Source organism: Typha angustifolia, chromosome 12, assembly GCF_048772165.1.
Source record: "Typha angustifolia cultivar Huaian chromosome 12, ASM4877216v1, whole genome shotgun sequence".
Classification (NCBI taxonomy): Eukaryota; Viridiplantae; Streptophyta; class Magnoliopsida; order Poales; family Typhaceae; genus Typha; species Typha angustifolia.
Window position 1 is genome coordinate 7,105,581 of NC_133250.1, and position 26,839 is coordinate 7,132,419.

General features: G+C 35.1%; 1 protein-coding gene across 3 annotated transcripts; it reads left to right on the top strand.

Moving 5' to 3' along the window:
• Positions 1-410: 410 nt before the first annotated feature.
• On the top strand, positions 411-12,606 carry LOC140772538 (poly(ADP-ribose) glycohydrolase 1-like). 3 transcript variants are annotated; one of them, XM_073114654.1, is made up of 12 exons: positions 411-751; positions 882-1,067; positions 1,628-1,731; positions 2,335-2,539; positions 4,405-4,509; positions 6,354-6,472; positions 9,119-9,262; positions 10,349-10,418; positions 10,629-10,838; positions 11,598-11,660; positions 11,910-12,057; positions 12,182-12,606. In XM_073114654.1, the coding sequence occupies exons 1-12, from the start codon at positions 503-505 to the stop codon at positions 12,193-12,195; spliced, it is 1,617 nt and encodes a 538-aa protein (XP_072970755.1). In that variant the 5' UTR covers positions 411-502; the 3' UTR covers positions 12,196-12,606. The 3 variants fall into 3 exon arrangements, with proteins under 3 accessions (XP_072970755.1, XP_072970754.1, XP_072970756.1); XM_073114653.1 differs by having other exon boundaries at positions 12,216-12,606; XM_073114655.1 differs by lacking the exon at positions 9,119-9,262 and having other exon boundaries at positions 12,216-12,606.
• Positions 12,607-26,839: the final 14,233 nt, after the last annotated feature.

A 26,839-nucleotide genomic window follows, 5' to 3' on the forward strand; every position in this document is an offset into this window, starting at 1 on the left:
ATCTACTTATAACAATAGATGGGAAGAAAAAATAAGGGCAATTTTCGCTATCTAATTAGTTAGATAAATTTTTAATATTATTTTTGATAGAATAATTGGGAGAAGAGCTTTAGTGATATAATTAGATTATTTAGGAGATGATAGTTGAGGAGGTAAAAATGTATATATTTTAAATTTACTATCATCGAGATAAAATATTTATAAGATAAATTTTAAGAGTTTTGTAATTTAATTATATTTAATTTTTTTTATTTATAATAATAAATTTTAATGTGTATCAAAGGATATCGATTATGAGAAATATATTACTCAATTTTATATGCTAAATTAAAAAATTAAATATAATTAAATTGCAAAATCCCTATAAACTTATATTTAATAATCACATTTGCAAACTCGTCCCAAAACCCTCTTCCCACTCTCTTCGACTCTTTCGACCCATTGCTCCCGCTATAATTTTTATACACAATTCCTCTCTCTCTCGAGAGAGAGATCGATCGAAATGGAGAGGAGAGAAGATCTCGACTCCATCCTCCCCTTCCTCCCCCTAGTCCTGCGCTCGTCTTCCCTCTTCTGGCCCCCCAAATCCCTCGAATCCCTCAAAGCCCTCTCCTTGGGCCCCGACGTCAGCCGCGTCGACTCCGGCGAAGTCCTTTTCGACGCCATCCTCGACCTTCGCGACTCTATCGGCCTCTCCTCCGAGAAGCTCGCCGCCAAATCCGCCGATGGCTACGTCCTCTTCTTCGACGAGGTATTATACTGTTATGTCTCCTTCTTTTGCAAAAAACAGAAAAAAAAGAAGAAAAAAAAAGGATTGGATTTTGATCAGTTTTGACCAAACTCGGGAATTGGGTGATTCTCTTTTTGGTTTATGTGAGCAGTTGATGTCGAGAATGGATTCGAGGGTGTGGTTTGGGGAGGTGGTGCCGACACTGGCGAGGTTGTTGCTGCGGTTGCCTTCTCTCTTAGAAGATCATTATAAGAAGTCCGATAAGGTATCTGGGAAAGGTAGATTTGGGCTTCGGATAATGGATTGGCAAGAAGCAGGGGTCGTATTACTAAGTCAGGTTGCTTAAATTTCTACAGTCCTTCTATAATTAATCGTCTCATCTATTGCTTGTTCTTATAATGTTAGTACCTATACTATCTGCCTTTCTTTTTTTTGCCAAACACCACCTACATTTGAGCCATATTGCAAAAATAATTATGATTAAAAATCAGAATCTCTTTATTCAGGTATATTTGCAAATTAACCACCCCTTATTTGTTCAGGAATATTCTCAGGATATCTTTTTTTCTTTTGTTGAAAAAAGTACCCTTCTGTGTTTTTCCTGCAAATGTGGAGATTGGAAAGGAATTCTAGTGACAAAATAGATTATACTGAGGATTTTCCTTATAAAAAGGATCCCTTGAAAAAGATCTGGAGGTGGCTTTCTCAAATGCACCTTGAAAAGGCAGAATTGGCTTTCAACTATAGGAAGAGTTTATTTGCAATGAGGCTACAGTGTAGGCAGTGATAAGCAAGAAAAGCTTATTGTTCTGGGTGAATTGGTGAAATTTACACTTTGCATTTTGTGCATTGGTTTGCTTGGTCTTGCTACATTTTCTTATCATACTTTTATTCCAGGAGTTGATTGCTACTCTGCTTGCTTGTGCATTGTTCTGCCTGTTTCCTACCCATGATAGGGATGCCAAACATCTTCCACTTATCAATTTTGACCGCTTGTTCTCGTATGTAATTTCTCTCTAATCTATTCAGACCTTTGTTTTTCTTTACATGTTTACATTATGTAGTACATGCTGCAACCATTAGAATCTGCATTGCTTGGTGTTTTTATCTATTAAGAAAAACATGTGATGCGAGGTGTTTCTCTCACTCTAGTTTGTTCCATTTGGAACATATCTAACTTATGTTGATGAGCTTAGTTCTATGCCTACCCTAAGCTAAGTAGGAAAGCTATAAAAATACTTCACTAAATTGCTAGAAAAAGACCCATCCATAATATGATTCTATGTATGCAAGCAAGAGGAACTACTGTTTTGTCAGAGGCTTCAGCATAATCATATCAGCAAGATCCATAAATGGGATTAATAGGTTTATTATGATACTAATTGAAATGTCTTTCTTATTAATTAATCTTGTTCTTCTGCTGTTATTAACTATTTGATCCCAAATGTTGTCAAGTAGCAATTATAGCTTTGGGTTCCCCTCCTTTTCCTGAAGTCTCTTTGTCGCTTTTGATTTCCAATGGTCTTTCTCTAGAAAACTTAATATCGTCTTGGGCACAGTGTTTTTGGTTTTGTCTCACTTTTTTCGTTGGCATACTTCTCCAGAACCATTCAGCTCAGTGCAAAGCAGAGCCAAGAACAAAAAATAAAGTGCCTGGTTCACTATTTCGAGAGGATATGTATGCACATACCCACAGGTTCTGTTTCATTTGAAAGGAAGATGCTTTCTCTCCAAAATAGTTCTCATGGCATTTCGTATCCTGGGCCTGCTGACTGGGAAAATTCTAATGTGTCTCTGTGCCCATTCAAGGTAATATTAAAAGTAAAACAATTTGTCTTACATGAACAACAGCCTAACCTGGTAATTTTTACTTCTTACTTTTTTGTGCTCTCTCTCTCTCTCTCTCTCTCTCTCTCTCTCTCTCTCTCTTTATATATATATATATATATATATATATATATATATATATATATATCTCCAAGAGGGAGAAATAGTTTGTGACAGATGAATGTCTATCCATATCTGTATCAGCATGCGGAGATGCTTCTATCAAAAATTTAATTCGGCCACCCTCAGAAATTAGCTTTTGAATTAGTGCTTAAATGTTGAGCTTGGGCTAAGGCACTACTTCCAGGGGGTTGATCTAATGTGGACTCTCGGCCCTAAAAATATGTCTATTCATTGGAGCAATTCTTGTTATCTTTGATCTCTCTGACCTCTGTTGGGAGAGGCTTGGAAAATGATCTTTTATGTTCTCTTCAATTATTATATTACACTCCAGCCAGAGGCTTGTTTAAACATATTGTTTTAACTCAATTTGCAAATACGAGGAGCATGGCCAATGCACGCTTCTCTTGCTTTTTCTTGTATATGGTGCTGAAAATAACTTAATTGAACCTTTCCTTTTCAAACTTTCTTCCTGTGACCAGTTGCTTTTGCATTAGATATATCAAATAGCTGGGATCCAAAAGCTTGAGCTCAACAATGGTGTTAGAAGAACTTCTTTGTCATATTGAAATGATTAATCTTACAACTTCTGTGCTATCTCAAGACACTCAATTGTGAGTGAGGCCCAATACACTACATGCCTTTGGCACACTTCTAATTTATTTTTAGGGTTTCTTTATTTCTAAAAAACCTTTTAATATATAATTTTAGTTTGAATATATGTAATTAGATCTACATTAGAGTATTTTATCGTTAAATAATGTTGTAAATGACTTATTTTTACTAAAGATATGAAAATAGCTAAATGGAAATATAATTCAGCACATAATATGATTGAATATATTTATTAACTGACAATAGTTCAATAAGTAACACCAAAATATAGTTGAACGTAGAATAGTGGGAAGAATCAAATAATTTATTTCTCAGTCAAGCTACATGGATCTCTTTGAGTAAACCTTAATGGGTAGTGGATTTTGGATTTACAAAATGTTTATAAGATATCTCTGAAGTCGATGTTGATTGATAGAGCAATTCATGATCATAATTTCCAGTATGAATAGGAGCTGCCCGGGTCGACACAAAGCTATATCAATTCTGCACGCACTTGTTCTGACAAGCATGGGTCGACAGTCCAACATAGGATAGTGCCAGTGGCACAGCCATGTGCCCATGACAGAGGCCGATTATCCGACTATCAAGGCCATCCTCGGATAGAAGTTGCCAAGACATGAGCTATTGCACATATTGATGTCAATTAACATATTCTGTCAAAAGCTTAAACTCTCAAAGAGTGGTCGATATTTTCATTATATGTAGGAGAAACAAGGCCCGATGTCAATAGGTTGTGTGCATGCACCATTTTTAGGACATATAGCATGAGGATGGAGAATGTTCCTGATTGATGTAGTTGATCTCTATGTGATGTAGAGCAATTTGGATTACCTTGAGGAGGGTATGGCTTGTGGGAGCAATTGGGATGCCTTAAGGTCTTGAATAAAAGATGGTCTTAGATAAGACATAAGATGAGTAGATATGTTCTTGTAATGCCATCCTTGTTTTGCTGAGTGTGAACTGGTGAGTTCTTATTCATGATGATTCATGGAATACTTCTGATAACAAAGCACAGTTAGCCAGAAATTTTATTTTATTGTGTGCAAGATATTTACCAGCTATTCTCACCTAGACTGGAAAAGAAACTGTTATAACAATTTCCTTATCTTCAGGTGCTTCCTTTGGGCTTGATAGAGGATCAGCAGCATGATGCTCTTGAGGTAGACTTTGCTAATGAATATTTGGGAGGTGGTGCACTTCATTGGGGCTGTGTGCAGGTTTTCTTTCTTAAACTTTTTGATAGGTAGATGCCACTTTTCTCAATCTCAAGTTAATTTCTTTTGGGACTTATAATCTGTCGTAAGAACATCTTGATTTTTGAAGCTATTGGTCATTTAGTATTAGATGTAATAATAACTAGAGATGAAAATGTCAGGCAAAGCGGTCAAGCATGGTTGGATTTAATTAGATCTATGCGACAGTTGTGATGAGTCATATTTATGACCTTTCATTGGATGTTAAAGCTGCTTTTGACCTTGCAGTTTCAAATTTATCTATATTTATACTTCTTTTGAGCATTCCATCCCTTGGTATGATGAACGTGTAGTTTGCTTTTGTTGCCAACATTTATTAGTATTCATTTTATTGCTTTTGTTGCCAGTATTGTTTTCAGTTTTATTTTCAGACTTTCAGCTGGGCTCTTGAGGTCATAATTTTGGCAGTTTTGGTTGCTTTGAGATTTGGTTTTGTGTTTTGTCCAAAATGACTAAGAGAAATGTAGAAGACAAGAAAGAAAGGACTTAAAACAACCGGAAAATGATCTATGTAGAATTTTTGAAAATATTTTAGAGATACATTAGACTACTTTTGCATGAAATATGCAAAATATTAGTGATTTCCAGGTTATTTCTGAAGATAAAATATAGAACTGAGTTAAATGTGAAATATAGGCTCGTATAGTTAGCTACAGTGAATAATTTATTTAGATATATATTTTTTTTTTCTTTTAGAAGCAAAACTATTGCTCCTGAAATTTGTCAAATAAGCCTCATGATGCACATTTTATACCTTTGTCTATATTGTATAGTATATTTACTGGTTATATATAGGGGATTCCTGCATGCCTTATTTCTTTGTGATGCCTCAGCCAATCAGGGGTCCATTATTATATATATATATATATATATATACACAGAGAGAGAGAGAGTGAACCCCAAAATGTAAAACTCAAAATGACAATTTCACATTTCTTAAAGAATGTTAGGCCATTTTATTGATTTTTTTCAGTTTCATGGCAGATTGAATCTGCTTATCACCTGTGATGATACTTGTTTCAAATTGAGGTATTCAAAATTTAAGTTCTGTAAGTAAGATATGATTTGGCCATACTTGACTCAGAGAGCTTCAACCTTGGACATTTAGGAAAGGATTTTATATATTTTACTAACCAAAAGATATTATTGATTTTTAGAAAATTTGCATATGACACCCTATCTTTTAATGAAATTATGGTTTACGTCTTACATTTTCACTATTTGTAAATTAAGCTTTTTTATTTAGCGAATATATGTAGAAAACACCTTACCGTTTGATCAATTAGTTAAACTTAACTAAATCTCTGAGTTAAGTTAGCTATATTAAGAAAATCACAAAAATACCCTCAACTAAGTCATATTTAAGGTATTTTAGTAATTCTAGAAATAAGGGTATTTTAGTCATTTTAGAAATAATATATCTCTATTTAATGAAATATTTTCACGGTGTTAGTTCAAATATAACTCCAGGGTCTTTTTTATACATATTTGCTAAATCATAGGGTTCGATTTGTAAATAGTAAAAATATAGGGTGTAAATCACAATTACGTTATAAAGCAGGGTATTTATATACAAATTTTTCTTGATTTTTTCTCACTCATTTTCTAGTTCATGTTGTCTTGTTATCACCTTTTGTGCTCAACATGTGTATGAAAGAACTGTGACAAAAGAACTCTTCTCATCAATTTTGCCAAATTGAGGCCTAGCAAAGCATTAAGCATTAGAGTGTTCTTCACAATGAACTGAGTGCTTAAACATACTGTTGATTTATTAAATTTTTATTCTGACTTATCTTTTTGCTGAACAGGAAGAGATCAGATTTATGATCAACCCAGAACTAATCATAGGCATGCTATTTATGGCTTCCATGCGACAAAATGAGGCTATTGAAATTGTTGGTGTAGAGAGGTTTTCACAATATATGGGGTTAGTGTTATGAAAATCTATTGAATCTCTTGGACTCAATTTATGATTGTTATTAACTAAGCATAAAAGTTGTTATGCCGTGTACTTTATTAGCTACTGCAATTGATTATATATTCTGTGTGGCTTAGCTTGTGCACCGTTTCATTTACTTATACACTCACTAGGTTCTATTTAATCATGTGAAGTTGAATAACTATTTTGAGTTTCTGCAATTACCTTAGAATTGGTTAAAGAAAAACTGACATATGGTTGATATGATAAAATGAATCACTAAAGCCACCCGTTTATAGCACCTAATGCCATAATAACCATGGTTTGACCCTCTTATACCCCATGTTAAATCACATGCACAGATTCAAAAAAATGTTGTAGGTTTCAAGCTGGAGTAGTTTGCATTTCTTGAGTGTTTTCAATTCTCAAATTCCATTTCTCAGTTTTCAAATAGTGGGTATTTCTACCCGGGACTCTGGCCCTCTGTTTCTTGTCTTTTAGTTTAAGACTTGCTAGAATCATGGTTTTTTTTTACATGGAATTAACATGTTCTTCACATTAAACAAGTGTTGATTCATCGGCCATTCTACCTACAAAAGTGGTATGCTAACAAGTGTCCTAGGTGACGCTGCATTTTCCACATTCTTATAAAGATGTAATGATGAGACTTGCCTATCGCATCAAAGAGATCGTGGGTTCAAGTCTTGGACACATTCTCCTCCTAAATAAGGGTATGATTGCTTATATCTTCCTTCCCAAGGCCCCCATCTATGTGGGAGTATGGTTCACCAGAACACATTTTTTAGTATGAGAGCTTATGAGTTGTGGGCATGAAGCATTTCCAGGGCATTTTCATAATTTTCTCAGCCTCATTCAACTGCTGGGATAATGAAAAATTAGCCATGGATCTATTCAGCATCCAATGGATACTTCTATTCCCATGTCAAAAAGAAGTTTGTGTCTATACATTAGGAAAAGTTTGATACACTTTGTTAGAGTCTTTTTTATTGCATTAGTTATTTATTTTCAGTAAAATAAAATTCCTATAGGTTGCATTTGAACGCGGAAGGGGTCGCGTTCGAACGCCTTGCGAACGTCTGTATTAGATTCGCAAATACAAAGAACGTGAAATGCGTGTTCGAACACCTGCATCGCGTTTGCACATACAAAGAACGTCTTTTGTGCGTTCGAACACGATTGGATGCATTCGAACGCGATCGGCGGGATTGCACTAGGATTAAGGTTAGTTATTGTTATTAGGGCTTGTTGGCTAGTCTTTATAAAGGTATGGATGGCAGCCAAATTCATTATACTATTGAATTATTGATTTCTTGCCTCCTTTCTTCTCTCTATTCTCTCTACCCTAATCTTCCTCCTCTCTCTTCACCAACCTACTACCTTTGCCGTTGGCAAAGTCTCTCCTAACTTTAATCTCCCTCGTCTGTTGAGTCCTCCCTCTTCTTTGGGATCTTCACCACTTCTTTCCCTTCGTCTTTATCTCTTAAACAACATCACCCATCCACCCTCATCTCCATTATTATCCATAATCCTAACTTTCCTCCACTCGTCACCACCACTATTATCCGCAATTTATCGTGTTTTTGTCCCAGTTGTAATTTGAATCTGCAAAGGGCGTAAATACGAAAATCGTAGATCAGAAAGTTACAGATCAATTCCACTTGGTTTCGTAATTTTCTAACTACGGGAGAATATTTGGTGAATATTTTCTCTCAATTGAGCAGACTGTTTCCTACAATAAATTCAGATCTTAAAGGAATTGATCCGTAGCTTATCAAAGTTGTACTATATTGACTTGTTCAAAACTTAAACTTCTATGCTATAGTGATACAAGGATAAAATATGGGATGGAGAAGCTTAATTGCTTCTTCATGTAATCATGTTTCTTGAAATATATTCTATTATTCCTCAGACACAAAATTGACTTGAATTAAGCAAGTGTGGTTAGTGATATCACTTGTCTTCTATTGAAAGTAGCTAGCAATTGTTGACTTCTGATTTATCATGGTATCATAGAAGTAAGTCCGATGGTGCTTCATTTTATAGCATTTGACAGTACTATAAAGTGATTGGAAATAAAGAAACCTTGCTGAAGTCAACAGGAGACTTTGGAAGTGAAGGGTTGAGAATTCAGAACAATTGTCCTTTACTCTTTAGCACTATCACCATCATTTTTTTCCCTTAATATCTAGATTGTGGAACAACTGAACTTTAAGTTCATCCTACCGTTGTAGCTGGTGTGTTCTTGCTTGTACTTCTATTGATAATAGAAATAGGATTTCCTTGCTAAGCAAATGGTGGTTTATAATGTTGCAAGGAATAGTATGATGACAGTAAATATTAAGTGTTTCTTGACTATGTGGGGTTAGCTATAAGGAAATCAGTGTGATGGTTAAGATTGCCCATATGACTTGGTGGAGCAGGGTCAGGTCAGGTATCAGTGGTATGCTTGCTTATTTACTGCTATCTTCCCCAAAAAGAGGCATTGGTGAGAACTAAGAGCCTATATATTGAGGTGCACTTTATTTTTGTTATGTGAGCAATCTTGATTAATGAATGGCCATATTGCAGCTAAATAACAACTTTATTGAATATATGTCCAATATCATTGTCCAATGCTGTGCTGCTGTATGATAGGTATGGTTCCTCCTTTCGTTTTGTGGGTGATTACTTAGACAAGAAGCCATTTGATTCAATGGGCAGACGAAAAACAAGGATTGTAGCAATAGATGCTTTGTACAGTCCAAAAATGGCACAGTATGGAATTGACTGTATTTTAAGGTACGCCAGAGTTTTGTCTTAATTTTGATACCCATCATGTGAATTTACTTATCATCAAAAAGAACTGGTTAGACTTGTTCATATGTTACCCATAAGGAAAGATAAACACCTGTCTTTGGAGTCCTGTTATAACATCATAAAGATGATAATATATATAAGTCTGCATACTATATCATACCTCCTGGACTTAGTTTTGAGAACTTTATATCATTCCTTGTTTTTAATTAGGATCATCAAACCTTTATCTACTACAGATATTCCAAACAATATATCCAATATTTGCAGCATTAGTAAGAGAATAACCTAGAATTGGAGTTCTTTAGAAATTAAGAAGGTTACCAAGCAGAAAACTGGTTAACGATTGAACTATCCCATACATCTGCCAACAATCTTTTTTCATCATGCAAGCATATAACTTAATGAACTTATAAGTAGAATAGCTCTGACATCATAGATTTCACAATACAATACGTGGATGTGATTGTGGCGATGCTAGATCACATACTGATGAAGTTCAACAAAAAGAGAAAAAGGAAAAAGGCAATCTGGTTAACATGCTTCTCTTATTCATTCTTTTTTGCTTTGCAGTTTGCACAATATACATTGAACCCATGAATTTTGGATATCTGACAGTTGTCCCTTTACTAGTGCTGGTTAAAAATCTACCTCCTTTCTGCTCCTTTGCTTTTTTTTCTTTATTAGGATTGATGAGAGCCGGCCAATTATTATTTATGAGGTCAAAAGGTGATGCTCAATCTCATTAGGTAATTAGATGGTCATGCCTATCTCGGATTCAAACACTTGCTTGTGCTGGCTGCTTAAATGACAGAACCAAATTTCAATTATTCTTTGTCTCTGCATTCATTTAAGTTGAACGAGAAGATGAAGTTGACTTGATGCTATAATTATGAAAATGTGTTTGACATGGTAAAGGTTAGATACCATGTGTTTGGTTTTTACATCCTTAATGGAGCTCCAAAGGTCTTGAAGAATCATTTTTTGTGCGTCATCTCATACATTATTATTTCATTTTGTCAAACTGAAGTTCTTTATTTCTTTCTTTTTCTTATATGGATGTTTGAGCAGGGAGGCAAACAAAGCATTCTGTGGATTTTTGGATAGATCAAAGTATGAAAGCGTCCTCAAATTTTCTCAGGTGGTCCATTCTTGTAGTTATGCTACATGTTTCTGTTACTTCTGCTCTCCTAGTTCCAGAAAACTGCTTACCATTTGGTCTCATAGAAGGGTGTAGAATTTTGTTAAGAATATATATATGCACCAATGCTTTATGATTGGTTATGAACTTTATGAACTTGATGTTTCAGAATATTGTAACTACCTTTTCTTTCACCTACTCATTAAGCAGGCTTCTAAGGCATCTCCTGAAATGGTCGGGAGCCACAGGAATTCTGACGATAAATGTTCAAGTAATGTGGATCTGATTGAGAATAAAAAAGGCGGTCAATCTACAGAATCTAAAGAGAGTATTGGCATTGCAACTGGAAACTGGGGCTGTGGAGTTTTTGGTGGAGATCCTGAAGTTAAGAGTATGATTCAATGGCTTGCTGCATCTCAGGTATTACTCACATGTTGGTTTGCCATCCTCTTATAAGCTCCTATTTGAGTACATGTAGCACCAGCTAAGTTGTAACCATCAACTGTAAATAATTTCAATTTACACATGATTCTCAACCTCCTGATAGAACCAGTTAAGTTGTAACCATGCCAACTAGGAGTTATTTATGATCTGAGCAAGGTCTTATACATTCTAATCTTGGAGAAAGAGATATTTATTGTATCATGGACCTCAATTCTATCTTCCACCACTGCCTATTTTCTGAGGAAGATAGTAGCAAAGCTCCTATATGACATCCAAGAGCCACTCTTTACCAGATCGGCGCTGATGATTCCTCGCCTCTGTAGACATGCCTTTAGGTAGTATCAGATACCTAGTAGGGTACAACCTTCTATGAGATAGAAAGGTGTGCTTTATTCTTCCCACTGTCCTCTCCATTTACTATGTATTATGTACCAAACAGCTGTTCCTCTATCAGACTGCTTCCATAGGGACCATCACGAGAGTGGAGCTTTTCTCCTTTGTTTCCTATGTAGTGACTGTCTTCCGGCCATTATTCTTTCTAGGTTTCTCCTGATTCCTGTTACCAGTCTAATATATTCTTACTTTCTTTTTCAATAATATTGCCATGCTTGTGTATTTAGTTGCAGTACCTGTGTGTGTGTGTGTTGACAAAACATCAGTTCTCTTGAATATGACAGATCCGTGCATGTTAGATTTTTCTTCTTAATTTCTTTTTTATCAATTTCTGTTCTGCAGGCACTTAGGCCTTTTATTCATTACTACACATTTGGTGAAGCATCATTGGAGGGATTAAAGCAGGTAATCCAGTCATTTTCCTTTTATTTTGACATGAAAATCTCTTAATGCAAAGTGAAGAAAAAACATTTCCTAAAAATGGAAATGTTAGGCGAACGCAGGCTCATCTGCTATAATCTTTAACCGGGGAGTTTCTGCATATTAGAATATGTTGAGAATGACCAAATATCTTCATGTTATTATTGTTGCTTACCGACTGGCTAAGACAACAGCAACAATTTGCTAATGCATAGTTTGTTTCTTGTCTGATAGGTGACTCAATGGATATTGAATCATGGATGGACGGTAGGCGAATTGTGGAACATGCTTGTCGAGTATTCATCCAAAAGGCTGAGAAGGGAAACAAACGTTGGCTTCTTAGCTTGGCTCCTACCTGACAACAGAACAAATGATGTACAATGTATGTCAGAATAGCGTGATCTAAATTGATCTTCACAAGGAAGCAGGAAGACCGTTTCTTTCTGTTGTATTATTATTTCTGCATTGTGACAAGAAGCAATAATGTTCCACTCTGCACATTGCAGTCATATTGTTCTGAACAGCAGCAATTCTTTGCAGTATCAAATATACGATGTTTGACCATCATCTTCCTCTGGCTAGTGGAAGTCCAGTGTTGTTCCTTGGGAGTGAAAACTTGAAGCTGGTCCCATGTTTCCAGATGGGTATCCAACCATGAGCTTTCAATCTGGATTCAGAGTGTTAAATCTTTGGTGGTAAAGATCCCTTTTGTGTCAGATGGCATTGATTGTAATACCCTCCTTTTGGTTTTAGTGAGTAAATCCTACTATTTTGTCAACAGATTTGGTGCTGCTTGTGACAATCTCTGGATTGCTATTAGGATTTAGAAAAGAACATGTCAATTAATTTCAATTTGTATATGCCATATGGTTTGTGGTCCAGACATTCTTGTCTTCCATTTGTCTATACACAGAGACAAATTCAAGGGGCAGTTAGTTATCCATCATAGAAAGTGGTAGGTATCTTATTCAACCACATTGACTAGAGCATGATCTCTCCTAGTCAAAAGTCCTTGTGCATTTTTGTTCAAAATGGATCATCCTTTTGTTGGAAAAAATGTTTGCAAATTGGCTGTAAAAAAGGGTGGGTAAGATCTCAAGACTTGAGGCATGATTATGATCATTGTATTTGAAATTTCTCTTTTGAAAAAAGAAAGATAAGGTTCATATTCTAGTTTATTGTGTGAAAAGTGGATTGATAAAAAGAAAGAAAATTATATATTGTTCTAGGGAAGGAAGGATAAAGAAGTATTGAACATTTCAACATGTTTAGGTGTTCCTCAACTACTACTCTGCTCGGAGTTGGTATTAAGCAAAGTGGAAGTGGACTGGTGGATAAAGTCAACCGGCATGTCATAAAGAAGTCCACACCTGTCGCATTCATTTGTTTGCAGAGATAAGTTTAGGTTTTTGTAGGATAAATTTAGCTTTAGCTTAAAAAGAAAATAGGGTTAGGGGCCCTTAAATCTATGATTATAATTAATTAACTGTCTCAGAGCAATCTCATTTATACTAATTGGTTTATTTCGAATACTATCAAAGTCAAACCTATCTATTATTTAAAATATAAAAACTTCCATCCATTTAAATTAAATCCACTTGTTTGGCCTATCAAAATATACCACCAATATTATATAAATTTATTTGTCCAACAACCATCAATACCATTCTAGAACTCTAATCTTCTCTTTATCATTATTCTCTCAGCTTAGCTCTCATCAAACACAACCCAACAGCAAGGAATTAATGGAAGGTCTCATCCCCTTCATCTGCAAGGCAATGCTAAAGAGGAGGAGGAGGAGGCCAAGGATGTACTACTACTACAAGTGCCTCTCCTCCGGCGCCGGCGCCGCCGCCGCCGCGAGCGGCCAAACGCTCCTCCTCAACAGCGACAAGGCTCACCGGCGCCACCGCTCGTCGGAGGAATTCCCTCGCGAGGCCTTCTCGCCGGAGGAGACCACGCGGCCGCCGCGCCGGTCGCCTAAGAACGTAAGGTCAAGAAGCATGCACGTCTTAGCATGCATCGGCGGCGGTAGCGGAGGTAGTTGGTACAGTTAAAAGGTATCAGGCGTTTCGAGGTTTAGTAGTATGGAATGGTTTAAGTCCTCTTTATTATGCTATTATCTCCTATTTTATAAGTGTTGATCAAGGAATAAAAGGGCTCTTATTCTCACCAATATATGGATAAAATCTAGTTATTACTCCTAAGGTATCATATTTCACCTAATAATCTAGCATAAATTTGGATAAGAGAGAGAGAGAACTTCAAATATATATTAGAAAAAATTACCAAAAAAAAGACACTCAAATTTAATATATTATTTTATAAATAAAGCTTTCAATTTGCTAAAAAATTATGACAAGTGTTTACGTTTAATTTAACAAGCATTTGAGAATGGAATAAAAAGTAATCATTTTCATTTCAAGCAATATATTCATTTTAATTTTCCTAGATTGTCCTTATCTTACTTCTCAAATATAATCTTTGAGATTAATTAACATTAGTTTTGAATTCATTGATATGGTAGGATTTAGTGTTTAAATACGATTTTTAGTGTTTTAGACGCTTAATTGATTTGATCTTAATTTGTTGGAACTTACTGTTTTGATTTGTCTCCAAGCTATTTGAGAGACATAATTTTGTTTTTATAATCAAATTACCAGCTACATGGTAATTCTCCTTGATTCTAAGACCCTAGAATTAAACTATATATATATCCCCTAAAAGCTCATGGTTTTCATGTATATCATCTAAAACCCTTATTTTAACTAACTATTTTAAATAATTTGGACATAAAAAATGAAAATATATTTATTCTAGTTTTTATAATTTTTTCTTAATTAAGAATATTATTCTATTAAATTATTAAGATTTAACTTGAATCTAAGAGGTATATATATATATATTGACTTGGGCCTGAGAGGCACACCTCTTCCATTATCCAACCTAAGATCGAATATAGAAAGTACTAAGATTTAGATCAAAAAATATATATAATAAAATAGAGAAAAAGAGAGAGTAAAGAGATATTTCCTTTTAATTGCTTTTATCTTTTTAACTTGTAAGGGCTATGAAATAAAGCTTAATTTTCCCCCATAATATGTGAGGCGTTTTAGAAAATGGCTACTAAGTGGATTTTTAAGGACCCTTTCTTATTGTTTTATTTCTTAAATTAACAACTAATAGGAAAAATATGTATTTTTGGTCTTTTAAAATGTTCCTTGTAATGCCATCGATGAATGACTTGATTAACACAAATTATTTTCCCATATATTATACTCTTGCATTTTCTAGTAACATCACATTTTCATGAATTAAACTTTTGTTTCTTATCACAAAAGAGTCATTGAAAATATTTTTATTTATTTTTAAAGACTTGCAACACTATTCTTATTAGTTTAGTAACCCTTAAAAGAAAGAAAAGCCTTCACGTGTAGGGTGTCTAGGTAACCCTTCTTAGGGAGTGTAAATAAGCGGAGCTTGAGTAAGTTGGGCTTAGCTCGGCTCGGTTCGAGAGGTGAAAAAATTTAGCTCAGCTTTTCTAGCTCGACGGCTTGTGGGCTTAATGGGCTGGTCTATAGCATGATAAATCATAGTGTTATATGGGAAAATAGTAAATAAATGGTGAATGATAGGATTTGAGCTCAAGATGGCTAGGTTTAATGAAAGCTATTTTAACCAACTATATAATATATAATATCATCTCACATATTATATATCAAGTCTATTCTAGTCGAGCTCCAGCAAGCTGATTCTAACTTAGCTCGATTCATTTAGAGCTCGAGTCGAACTCATAGGCTTTTTTGACAACTCTAGCCCTTCTCCCAATTTCAAACCAAATTAAAGATTCTAGTTACCCAAGTAACACTCCTAATATCCAATATAGAAAGTATTAGCATTTAGATCAAGAAATCAATAAAATCAACCTATATCGACGGTTTCTATATAGTCAATTATGGAATTTGTTGTTATTGCGATATTAAAGTGATAGTTCTATTTAACTATCATAATACCAGTCTTTTGTTAAATCACACCATCTTAACATACACTTATTAGATCAAGTGTGAGTGCTTTATGTTAAATAGAGGTGCCAAAATATCAAATGACTTAACCTACTGCCCAATGTTGTCTTTTAGTTGAACACTTTTTCATATTGGCGTTTTGACGACTTCTTTTCCTTATAAATCGTTCATCTTCCCATCTATGTATGTTGATTTGATAAATATATTGAACAAATATATCTTTTTATTATTTTATTGACATCTAAAATTTAATTAATAATTTTGCATACGTTGAGAAGCTTAATTAAATTTTACATATTGGTCAAATATGATGAAAACAATAATTGTTATAATTTAATCAACAATATAGAGTGGTTAAATGCTTAAGTTGAAAGGACACGATGTTTTCCGGAATCAAGACAAACCGCGGGGAGGATTAAATACAATTGACCCTTCTTTTCTTTTATGTTACTTCACATAAAGTTTATATTTCAAAATTGTGTATACGTTGAATTATACATTATCTATATGCCAGACTTGACATTGTTACATTTACAATTTTCATTTGATTCTAATTAGGCAAGATTATTGAGACTATGGAAGAGATGACTAACCACCATGTTCTTAATTTTTATTAGTGAACATGAAAGATGAGATTATTTCAATATAGGCAATTAAAGTACAAATTTTATCTTATGGATAGTATTTTACCTGGTCTGTGGTTTAGATGAGATATTCTCATTGAGGATCACATATATGGATAGAAATTAGATTAACATATCAAAATGTATTATAACATCACTTTACTAATAAGTTTGTTACTATAAAAGAAAATTTATTATACCAATTTTTATATAAACTTTTATTGCATTTATAATTGTAGAATAAACAATACATATTTTGAGAGACTGAATCAATTCCTCAATTTGCATTTAAAAAGGCATCTCATGAAAGGAAACATTCTTTGCCCATGTAAGAAGTGAAAAAATTCTTTCTGGCATAGTAGAGAAGTCATAATTGATCATAGTATATAGATTAATTTCTACAGGATTATACCCATTGGACTTTCTTTCTTTTATAATTTTTATTGTGATGATATTCTATCTCTAGATCTTCAAAGATATAATCAATGACTCCAGCAGCCAGACTTTTTAGTTCAGGTCTTGTTTGATTCATACATACAATTTTTTTTAATGATAACTTAATGCATACTATTTAAATGTAAATTAGGTAGATTTATAATTTTACTCATATTTTATTATTTAGTTGTAAAATGTAATGACTACCTTAAATAAATTTATACAAGAATTTGCGTTTGGTTACCGGTTGACACAGGCACCAATACGGACGCCAAGATAGTATAGTATTTTAATATATAAAAAATTAAAAATAATTATATATGATATATGATATATTTTAATATAGCTAAAAATTAATATTGAGAATATAAGTTACTAGTAGCTAAAAAATTTAGAATTATAACTAGTCTTTTTTCTCAAATAATTAAGATGATTCTAAAATAACTAGAAAATTAAAAAAGCTCCATACTACCCTTAATTACTACTACTATCCATTTATAGGAGGGGCAAAATTACAGAGAGATTAGCATCTTATTGTCGTCGGAGAGGGGCAGCTATAGTTGGAGAGGGAGAGAAGACTTATTGTTGCTGCCGCTTACCGCCGCTGCCACCCGTGAGAGATGGATTTATCATGAACTCCTAACACAACCAGACCTAATTGCCACCCTAATCCTACATCATCAATGATCAATCCATCCACATATCCCTCTATTAATCTATTCAAAATTTTCCTTTTTTTCTCCTAGAAAATAAAATAAGCTAAAGGTTAATAATTTCCCTTTCCAATCTTCAAATCACTACCACACTGAGATAGCTCCATTAGAATTTCATGCACACCCTGCTAGGTTGCTACTCTTAGGGCAAAGAAATGCATGCAATTAATTCATTTCAACAATATTTACCTCCTAATGAATGTGTGTGTCTACATGTCTCTCTGTACTTACTCCACCATTAATTGAATAGAAAGGAAATTAAATTAAATTCTCCCACCCAACTCTATTCCTCCTGCAGGAAATTTAAACTGATTTTATCTATCATGCTAATCATCCAAGTTAATTAGCTTGTGACAATTAGATATATGTTTTATTTGGCTAAGGTTTTCTCTTCTTCTTTTTTCTCTTGTTAAATATCTTATTTTTAAGAGTTAGATACAACATATAATAGCCTTATCTGAATATATATATATATATGAAAAAAGAAAGGATTTTTGGAGGATATATATGCAAAAAGAGCCCTTAAAAATATGATACACTTGTCTTCTTAATAGTCATTATTGTCTTAACCAAGAATATGCTTAATAATGCTACTAGTGTGGGATTTTTTTTATAATGGTTAAACATACTATACCAATGACACCCTGAACTTTTTCTTCTTCTTTTTTATATAATTACTCCCTAAAATTTTTATTTTTAGTACATAATAATCCTATAATAGAAGAAGTTAAGTGAGATATTTTTGATAGTTTAAATGATTGTTATATATCAAAAAAAATTAAAAATCATTGTAAAAAGTAATAGTTTAGGAGGTAAAATAGTATTTATCTCTTAATATAATAAACTATGATAATATGTTATTTCAACAATATTATAAAAGAGTCAGAAGTTTTTCGCATTAGTTGTTATTTTAAAAAAAATAAAATAATGGAAAAGACTACATAATATAACATTATTAAAAAAAAAGGCTTTTTTTCTCTCTCTTCTCTCTCCCTCTCTCTCTTGTTTGATCAAATGATGTCGTAGGAGTTTTATTGATAACCCTTCTTTATTTCGTGATCTAAATTTTAATACTTTCTACATTCAACGTGAGGTGCTTAGAATCTCTTATCTTAATCTAAGTCAATGACTTATGCCATTAATGATGCCTAGAATCTAAGCCACCGCTCACTTGTAGAATATAAATAGCTTTATTCTAAAATTAGACTCATTATTCTAGTGTAGTATCTAAATAACTTAGTTTATTCTGGTATAGTAATTCATCACTCTCTTATCTTATACCATACAATATTTTCTAAAAATATTTTAATAATAATCAATAATTATTATATTGTCCCTCAATTAGATATCACTTGATTACATATCACCTTAGCTACTTATGAGATTCCTTCTCTTTTTTTTAGGAAATAGTCATGTCAAATAAATAATCATACTGCAATGCACTACCACGTATTATCACGCACAATATAGCTATGTACTACATAGGCATGCATAGCATAGCTATACGCTACATAGCTACACACTATCACATATCGCATAGTCACGTACTACTACACATTGCATAACCATTCTTTGGTGGGGTTTTGTGGGCTAGATGGAATCTATAAATAGACTCAATCGTAGGCCTTCCTACTGGGTAAGGCTATCATATCCATTGATAGGAAGTGGTGGTATCTCCCAACAAGAGAGGTGCCACCTCAAACACTAGGTCAAGGCGTCCCTCTTTGATCAGTCTATCTGTTTGCCATTACTATCAGATACAAGCTCCATGACCAAGAGGTTCTTATCAAGAAGGGTTGGATGTATTTCCCTCAACTGCAAGCACCATGGTGTCGACGTAACCCAAGGCTCGGTAGCAGCATGTGTGGTCCTCCTATCACCTACTAATTTTTTACAACCTAGCTTCATGCAATTCGCAACGCGACAAATCATCCTCTACATCTATGAACCACTAATGGCCACCCTCACATTCTAAAGGTCTAGCATACCATACTTGTTCACCGCAATCCTCACCCATAGGGTGTTATCTCTATTAGCACCATTAACACTAGCTTCGTAGTGAGTGTTATGCGTGCCAATTTTAGTTGTCGGACCCCCAACCTGCCATCCTCCTTGAGACTGGTGACTATCTCCTAACCTAGTAGATCGATGCCACGGCCATTTCCCTTGCCCTAGGAGAAGTCTCTAGCTAGTTTTGAAATGGCATCGAGTACCTACCTCTGAGAGCTAAGCACATCTCATCTAGTAGGTCGGGATGATAATAAAGTGGAATTAATTGAGGTAAGCCTACCCATAGTGGATAGAAGATTACACTTCCATCCCGCCAGTTTCTTCCTCACACAGTCAATCAGTCCACTATGTTCCGCAACTCCAATGTGTCGGTCGGAGAGTTGGACGCCTAGGTACTTGAAGGGTAGACTTGTGATACGATCACCTCAAGATGGTTGTTATCGCAACAAGGACCAATTCTAGATAGATCTAGAATCAGACTCTGTCATATCCAATCGTCCAAAAGATCTAAGATCCTAATAGATTATCCTCTTGAAAGTCAAAAATCCAATACAATTAGAATCACAATGATCGAAGGTATAAATCAGAAGTTGTGATGGAATACTAATCGGGGATCACTAGTGGTGGGATGGACATGGAAGGTGAAAGATAAAATAATGGTAAGGGTTAGGATTTAAAAAGTTGTTGATGGCAGCGATAATGGCAATAAAGCCTAAAACTAAATGAGGAGGAAGAGGTTGGACACATCCTTGATAAGCAAGGGGGCACGATCAAATTGAGGGTGGAAGGTGACGACGACCAATAATGGCTACCGTGAGAGGAAGGAGATAGAAGTAGGAGAAAGAGATAAGGTAGAGATAGGAAGGAGAATATTAATAATCTTCAATAGATTCAATAGGGTTGTCTTTCACATATTTAAAGACTAACCTAACAACCCCAAAATAATAAAAAAAATAACCTTAAAAATAATGCATCCTCATCGTGGCGCGTTCAAACAGTCACGAGTCCCTTTGAACGTACAAAAACCTATTCCCTGTATGTGCGAACGGGTGCATGCATTTGAACGAGGCGCTCGAACGTGACTTCCTAGTGTTCGAACACCCCAGCCAGAAAGTTTTATTCTTCAAAATAGGAGATTATTCCTTCCGAAGCAACAAGGTCTAACCCTAGTTGCTAGTTGTATCAACTTGCCACCCTTAGCCCTAAGCATGCACACAATTGCACCTTCTGCATATCTTTCCAAGCTATCCATCACACAATTAGTATTAACAGCTATGGCCTGCACTGTAAGGAGCAAATCATCCGCATACAACAAATGCGTGAGCTATGCATTGCCTACCTAAACCTAGCAAATTGATGGTCCATGACAGCCGAATTCAAAGTTGCAATGAGTATTTGAGAAATAAGTATAAACAAGTATGGCGACAGAGGATTCCCTTGGCGCAACCCCTAGTGAGGGGAGATCCAATCTGATGAGGGTCCATTAATAAGGAGGTCGTATCTCGGCAATGATAGGCAAGCTTTAATCCAAGCCACCCAGCTAGCCAAAAAATCCATGCATCAGAGGGTACTTAACACAGCTTCCGAGCTTACTCTATTGTAAGTTTTTTCCATATCTATTTTCAACATCATCAACAGAGGTCGTTGCTTGTTTGTCACCATCAAATGCGCAACCTCCTAAGCCGCAACGTTGGGTGGACAATGACACGGTCCTCAAGTTATTCTTTAAGCTTTGCCATAATCTCTTCCAAAATTCGGCCATGCAAGATCTTTTCATGATGCGCTTTGGATGCTACCGAGGCTCATCTCTTGCTCTTTCCATGCTCCACCTCAACTTGATAGTAGTTGTTTTCCTTTTGGAGGACCAAGCTCGTAGTTGAATGACATCCTCACCACCCACCATTACCGGAGGCGATGAGCCATTCACATCCAATGACATCGATAGCTCTCTTCCCTCTTCGCTCTTCTCTCTTCTCTCTTCTCTCTTCTCTCTTCCCTCTTCCCTCTTATTAGAATAATTATTCTAAAATAGACCTTATGAAATTCATAAGTGAACACTGACAAGTCAACCTCGTTGACTGAAAATCCTACACGTGAGAGCGTCTCTTTAATTCTAAAAATCCACCATATCCTATTAATTAACAATGCTATATGTATCCAAGAATATGCTGAATAAATACAATCACTGTGTAGGATTTTCTGCATTGCATGACAGTTAAAAATACGAAACACGTGAGGGTAGCATTAGGGGTGGCAATCGGGTCGGGTTAAGCGGGTTCGGGTCGGGTCAGATTCGGGTCGGGTCAACATTACCTTGACACGAACACGACCCGATTAATAAACGGGTTACATTTAGTAAACACGAACACGACCCGATTGATAAACGGGTAACACGACACGACCCGCCTAACCCGTTTAATAAACGGGTCAAGTTAACACGACACGCTAACACGACCCGTCTAACCCGTTTAATACAAATCATATATAAAATTTAATATTTACTGATTTATTATATATAAATGGTGTATTACATAAATACAATCCTAATAATTCATACAATATTAAAACTAAACGGGTTAAACGGGTCACCCGACCCACCTGACCCGCCCGACCCGTTTACTTAAACGGGTTAAACGGGTCAAAGGCATAAACCCGAACACGACCCAATTAATAATCGGGTTAGGCGGGTTGACCCGTTTATGACCCGAACCCGATTAATCTAAACCCAAACCCGATTAACAGTCGGGTTATCGTGTCGGGTTATCGGGTCGGGTCAAGTTTTGCCACCCCTAGGTAGCATGTCTTATAGTAAGCTACATTTGCAGTTACAACTCCAACAGCCGATCACGTAGAAAATCCATCCACATCAACGACATTATTTACGCATTCTTAGTACCCACCCCCCCTATTAACGCTTAAATATCTTCCATTTTCCTTTTTACTTTACTATCCTTATCATTCAATAGTGGAGATATTCTATCTATATATATTAGAAATATATTATATTATATTATATTATTCGTTAATAAGACTCTACCCTTTTGTATGGACATTGTGATCTCACCCAGATATGCTAGATTTATTAAGGTATTATTAACCAACCACTAAAACATTCACCCCAGCCGTTGGATCTGCCACGTGTCAATGACAGCCGATCTAGGATTGCCCTCTCTCTCTCTAGAATAGAACAATGCTTTCGGACAAATCTCTGTAGAGAGAGAAACCGAAATAAAAACACCGCCTTTATTTCCTCCTCCCTCTCCCCTCTTCTCCCTCCCTTAAACCCTAAGCTGACCTCCAAAGAGACCGACCACCGTGAGGGATGCTTGTTCTTTTTTACAATTTACACCCTCTCTTTTAGTAAAAACACACTTGAGGGAGCTTCGCCTTTGGGTCCGTTTTGATCGCCAAAACCCAGAAAGGTGGGAGGTTCTTCGAGTCCTCCGACGACCCGTCTGAGATCTGCCGCTTTCGCAACCGCCGGCATTGGGGAGCCGTGAGAAATCTGTCGCCTTTTTGGGGGGTTTCTTTCGAGTTATGTCGCTTCCGCTCGACCAGCCTCCGCCGCCGCCGCATCTGGTGGGGCCGGAGAGATCGGAAGGCGGGGGCGGGTCGATCGGGGCGGTGATCGCGGTTCTGGCGGTGATCACGTTGCTGGCCGTGGTGGCCGGGATCTTCGGCCGGATCTGCTGCGGGAGGAGGATACTAGGGTATGGCGGGCCGTACGATTTGGAGGGTTGGGTGGAGACCAAGTGCGCCTCCTGCATCGACGGGAGGGTGGCGGCACCGCTTCCTCCTGCTGCAAGGAGGACGACGGCGGCGAGGGATGCGAAGGAGGAGGCGGCGGAGGAATCCTGAGGTTTGAGTTAGTTGAGGTCTATGTGTAATGGGTCTCTTTTTGCAAATTACCATCAAGACTTTATGGTTATTATGGAAAATCCTCCGTTTTTTTCTTTCACATATTTGTAAATCAACTTCTCTTTTTCTTTTGTTATATTTAAAAGAGAGATATAAGTTCACAAAACTATAGGAGATGATCTTTCTTTTACTTTGCATATATATATATATATATGAACAGGAGTCATTCTGCAAATATGTCAAAAAAGGGAGGGAGGCTTTAATTCTCTTGAAATGGCTTTAAAAGTTAGTGGTTATATGCAAAAGAATCACTATATTGTTTCCTTTTATCATATTTAATACTATAATCTTTATGCATGTTAAAAAAAATAAATTAAAAGCTCCTCTCTTTCTATCTAGCTTGGCCTCTTGGATGACAAAAAGATTAGTTGGTTGATGGTAGTTTCTCGTTTAGTGATAAGAGAGTTATCATATGTTGATGTAATAATAATTTAGACAACTAAATAGATTCATGATATATTTTCATGCCAATGTTGTGAAGTCCACTGAGAATATTTTGTAAAATATCCCCAAAAAGGAAGTTTATTTGCCAATATGTCAACAATATTCACCTCTGTTGGTGCTATTATATCTTTTATATTAATTTCTTCTTTGTTACTTGACCATTTCGAGTCTACTAAATTGCTAAGCTTTTAGTTTATAGGTGATAAAAATTAAGTTCATGGGCATTCATGCAAAAATTATAATTTAGATAATATAGACATAAATATGAAATTTTAAAGAGTACAGACAAATAAATATTTTGAAAGAGTATATATGTTTAAAAAAAAAACCTAGTAATTAAATGGTTGAAGTGTTGGTATTATGTTCGAATTAGCCATGCATATATCATCACGGTCATCTGTCATGTCACATGTGGTAAAGGGATAGCTCACATGACATGACTTACATATGTATATGTCATCAACTCATCAGTCATTTCTTCCTTTTAAGGTTATTTTTAAATTCTTTTAAATTCTTTTATAAATTACACTCTATATTTATTTATTCTATAATTCTCATGCCTTTCTCTTTTTCTTATAATATTTTATTAATATCTGATGTTATTTTGATTAATTATATATTAATAAAATTATTAAATTACTCTTAGATATCTACTCTCTCTTCCTTCGTTCCCCAGCCACCACCTCTTCTGTGGCCCGCTAGCACCCACCTTCCCTCGTTTTCCCTTTCTCTCTATCCTCGTCTTATTCTTCTACCTATCCTTGCTACAAAAAGGGTTCTTCGATTTGGAGATCAAAATATTTTGACTTGGGCACGATGAGATGATAAGGATAATGAGAGAGAATGAAAAGATAAAAAAGACAAGAATAATTTAAGAATTTTAAAAATAATTTAATATATTATAATACAATATTCTTTTACTGCTACCGTCTAAGTTAATTCAGATTGAAAATTATAAGCAAAAAGAATGGGTCGAGATATAAAACCTTAGAAGACTGAGAGTAAAGAACAAAATAGGTAAATTATAGAGTACTGATTTATTCGTATATTTTCTAAATTGACTATTTCTATTTGAGATTTTACCTCTCTTAAGTAGGACCCAAAATTTACTATGCTAGCCAGTACCCACTCAGAACTTTTATTTGCAACAACACTTATTACTTATGGTTATGACTTATTTTTTGCAATTGTCTATCATCTTAGGGTTCTTTTTAATTATAGTAATTAGTTGTCTTAATTAATATCTTAGTAATTAAGGACTTGAAAAAAGGTGCATTTTCACATATAAAACACAACATAAAAATTAGTTTTTAGTTCATGGATCTCACAAGATATCCTTTCAATGGCCAAATTGAACTCACTAGTTATTTCTCGACACCCTCTTTAACAAAATAAATATTAAAAATACTTTCTCTCGACTTTTAATAAAAAGAAAATTAGGAAATATAGAAAAAATTTCTAGTTTATGATTTAATGGGATGCTATAAATCTCCACTATCTCTTATAAAATTATAGTAATTAAGAACAATCAAGATAGAGGGAAGATAGAAGGCAAGATTGTCCAAATGACAGCTTTGGCGATTATTTTGATTTTTTTTTAAACAATTAATTTAGATTAAATAATTATCGATTGCATATATGCAAAATTTATAAAGAAGTAAGGGTCACAAATAAATTAAATTATAATCAAAATCAAGAAGGTAAAATATATTTCTTAGTTTGCAACCAAAGAAAAAAAAATGACCACCTAAAGAACAATTTGGTTGTTGTGTTATTTGAATAAAATGTTCTTCGTATGATCTCCTTAGAATTTGTGGGAGATGGGGAGTGAAAAGAAGGGTACTAGAGCCAAAAGAAAGCCTTATCTTTAGGTCTATTTTGGTTCTAGCTCTACTTTATCACTTCTTTATTTTTTTTTATTTTTCTCTTTAAAAAGTGATATTTTTAAAAGTTTTAAGTTACCGTTCGTTGTACAATGTGCTCAAATTTCATAAGTTCACTCTCGTGTATACTTCTTCTTTTGTAATTTGCATATGTTAATTGGTATTCAATCTATTATCATGGGCAATGGGTACTCATTTTATCTTAATTTTATCTTGAACTATTATTATTTTATATTTATTTTTTTTTATTCACGTTTATATACTTCTTCGAACTAAAAAGAAACTAATTATATAGCTACAAAACTTTTTAAATTAGGGGGCATATGTAGTAAAAATTTAAGAAGTGTATACCAAAAATAGCAATGCTTAAGAGGGTCTAAGTGAAATTATATATTATACGTTTAATGGAAGGTTGTTTCAGCAAATAAATCGGGAAACAGAGGATGTTGATATTTTTTTTTATTTTAGAAGAAAAAAAAAAGGAGTAATTGATATACAACAAAGAAATCGGAACCTTCCTATTATCTTTGTTTCCTTCTTTAATATTCTACTTGAAGAAAATGTTTTCTTTAAGAAAAATGGAAGATTTGACTTCTTTATTGCAAGGCATTAAGACCTTAAAGTTAGGAAATTGCTGCCGATCTCCAAAACCTAATTTTGATGCGTTTGGAGATGGGATGCAAATCTTTGCAAATCTTTGTTTGTCGCACAGGAAACCGAAAAGGAATCGGGTTGACTAATAATAGAAGTGAATCCATTAAAAGTAACTCACGTGTCCTGGACGAACCCCAGAGGAACTGGGACATACCATGCATGGTGCCACCCTCTTCACCTATAAAAACCCTTCGACACTCCCTCTTCTCTCCCCCACCTAGATCATACTACTCTCTTCTCCTCTCCTCTCCTCTCCTCTCCTCGTAATAGAAGACGAATTATGGAGCTTCTACTACGTACGAGAAAGATGGCAGGTTGGGCTTCTCTCTCTTTCGCAATCATAATACTGATGATGAATTGCTGCTCTTTCGGCTCCGCGGCAAGGCCGTTTATTGGATTTCCTCTCCCGCCTTCCAACCAAGTGACGTCGCCGCCGATTGATAGTAGATTTCCTATGCTTCC

Coding starts and splice junctions, on each gene's coding strand:
- LOC140772538 (XM_073114653.1), top strand. CDS start 503: ATGGAGAGGAGAGAAGATCTCGACTCCATCCTCCCCTTCCTCCCCCTA. Junction 1,732..2,334: donor AATTTTGACCGCTTGTTCTC/GTATGTAATTTC, acceptor ATACTTCTCCAG/AACCATTCAGCTCAGTGCAA. Junction 10,839..11,597: donor AATGGCTTGCTGCATCTCAG/GTATTACTCACA, acceptor TCTGTTCTGCAG/GCACTTAGGCCTTTTATTCA.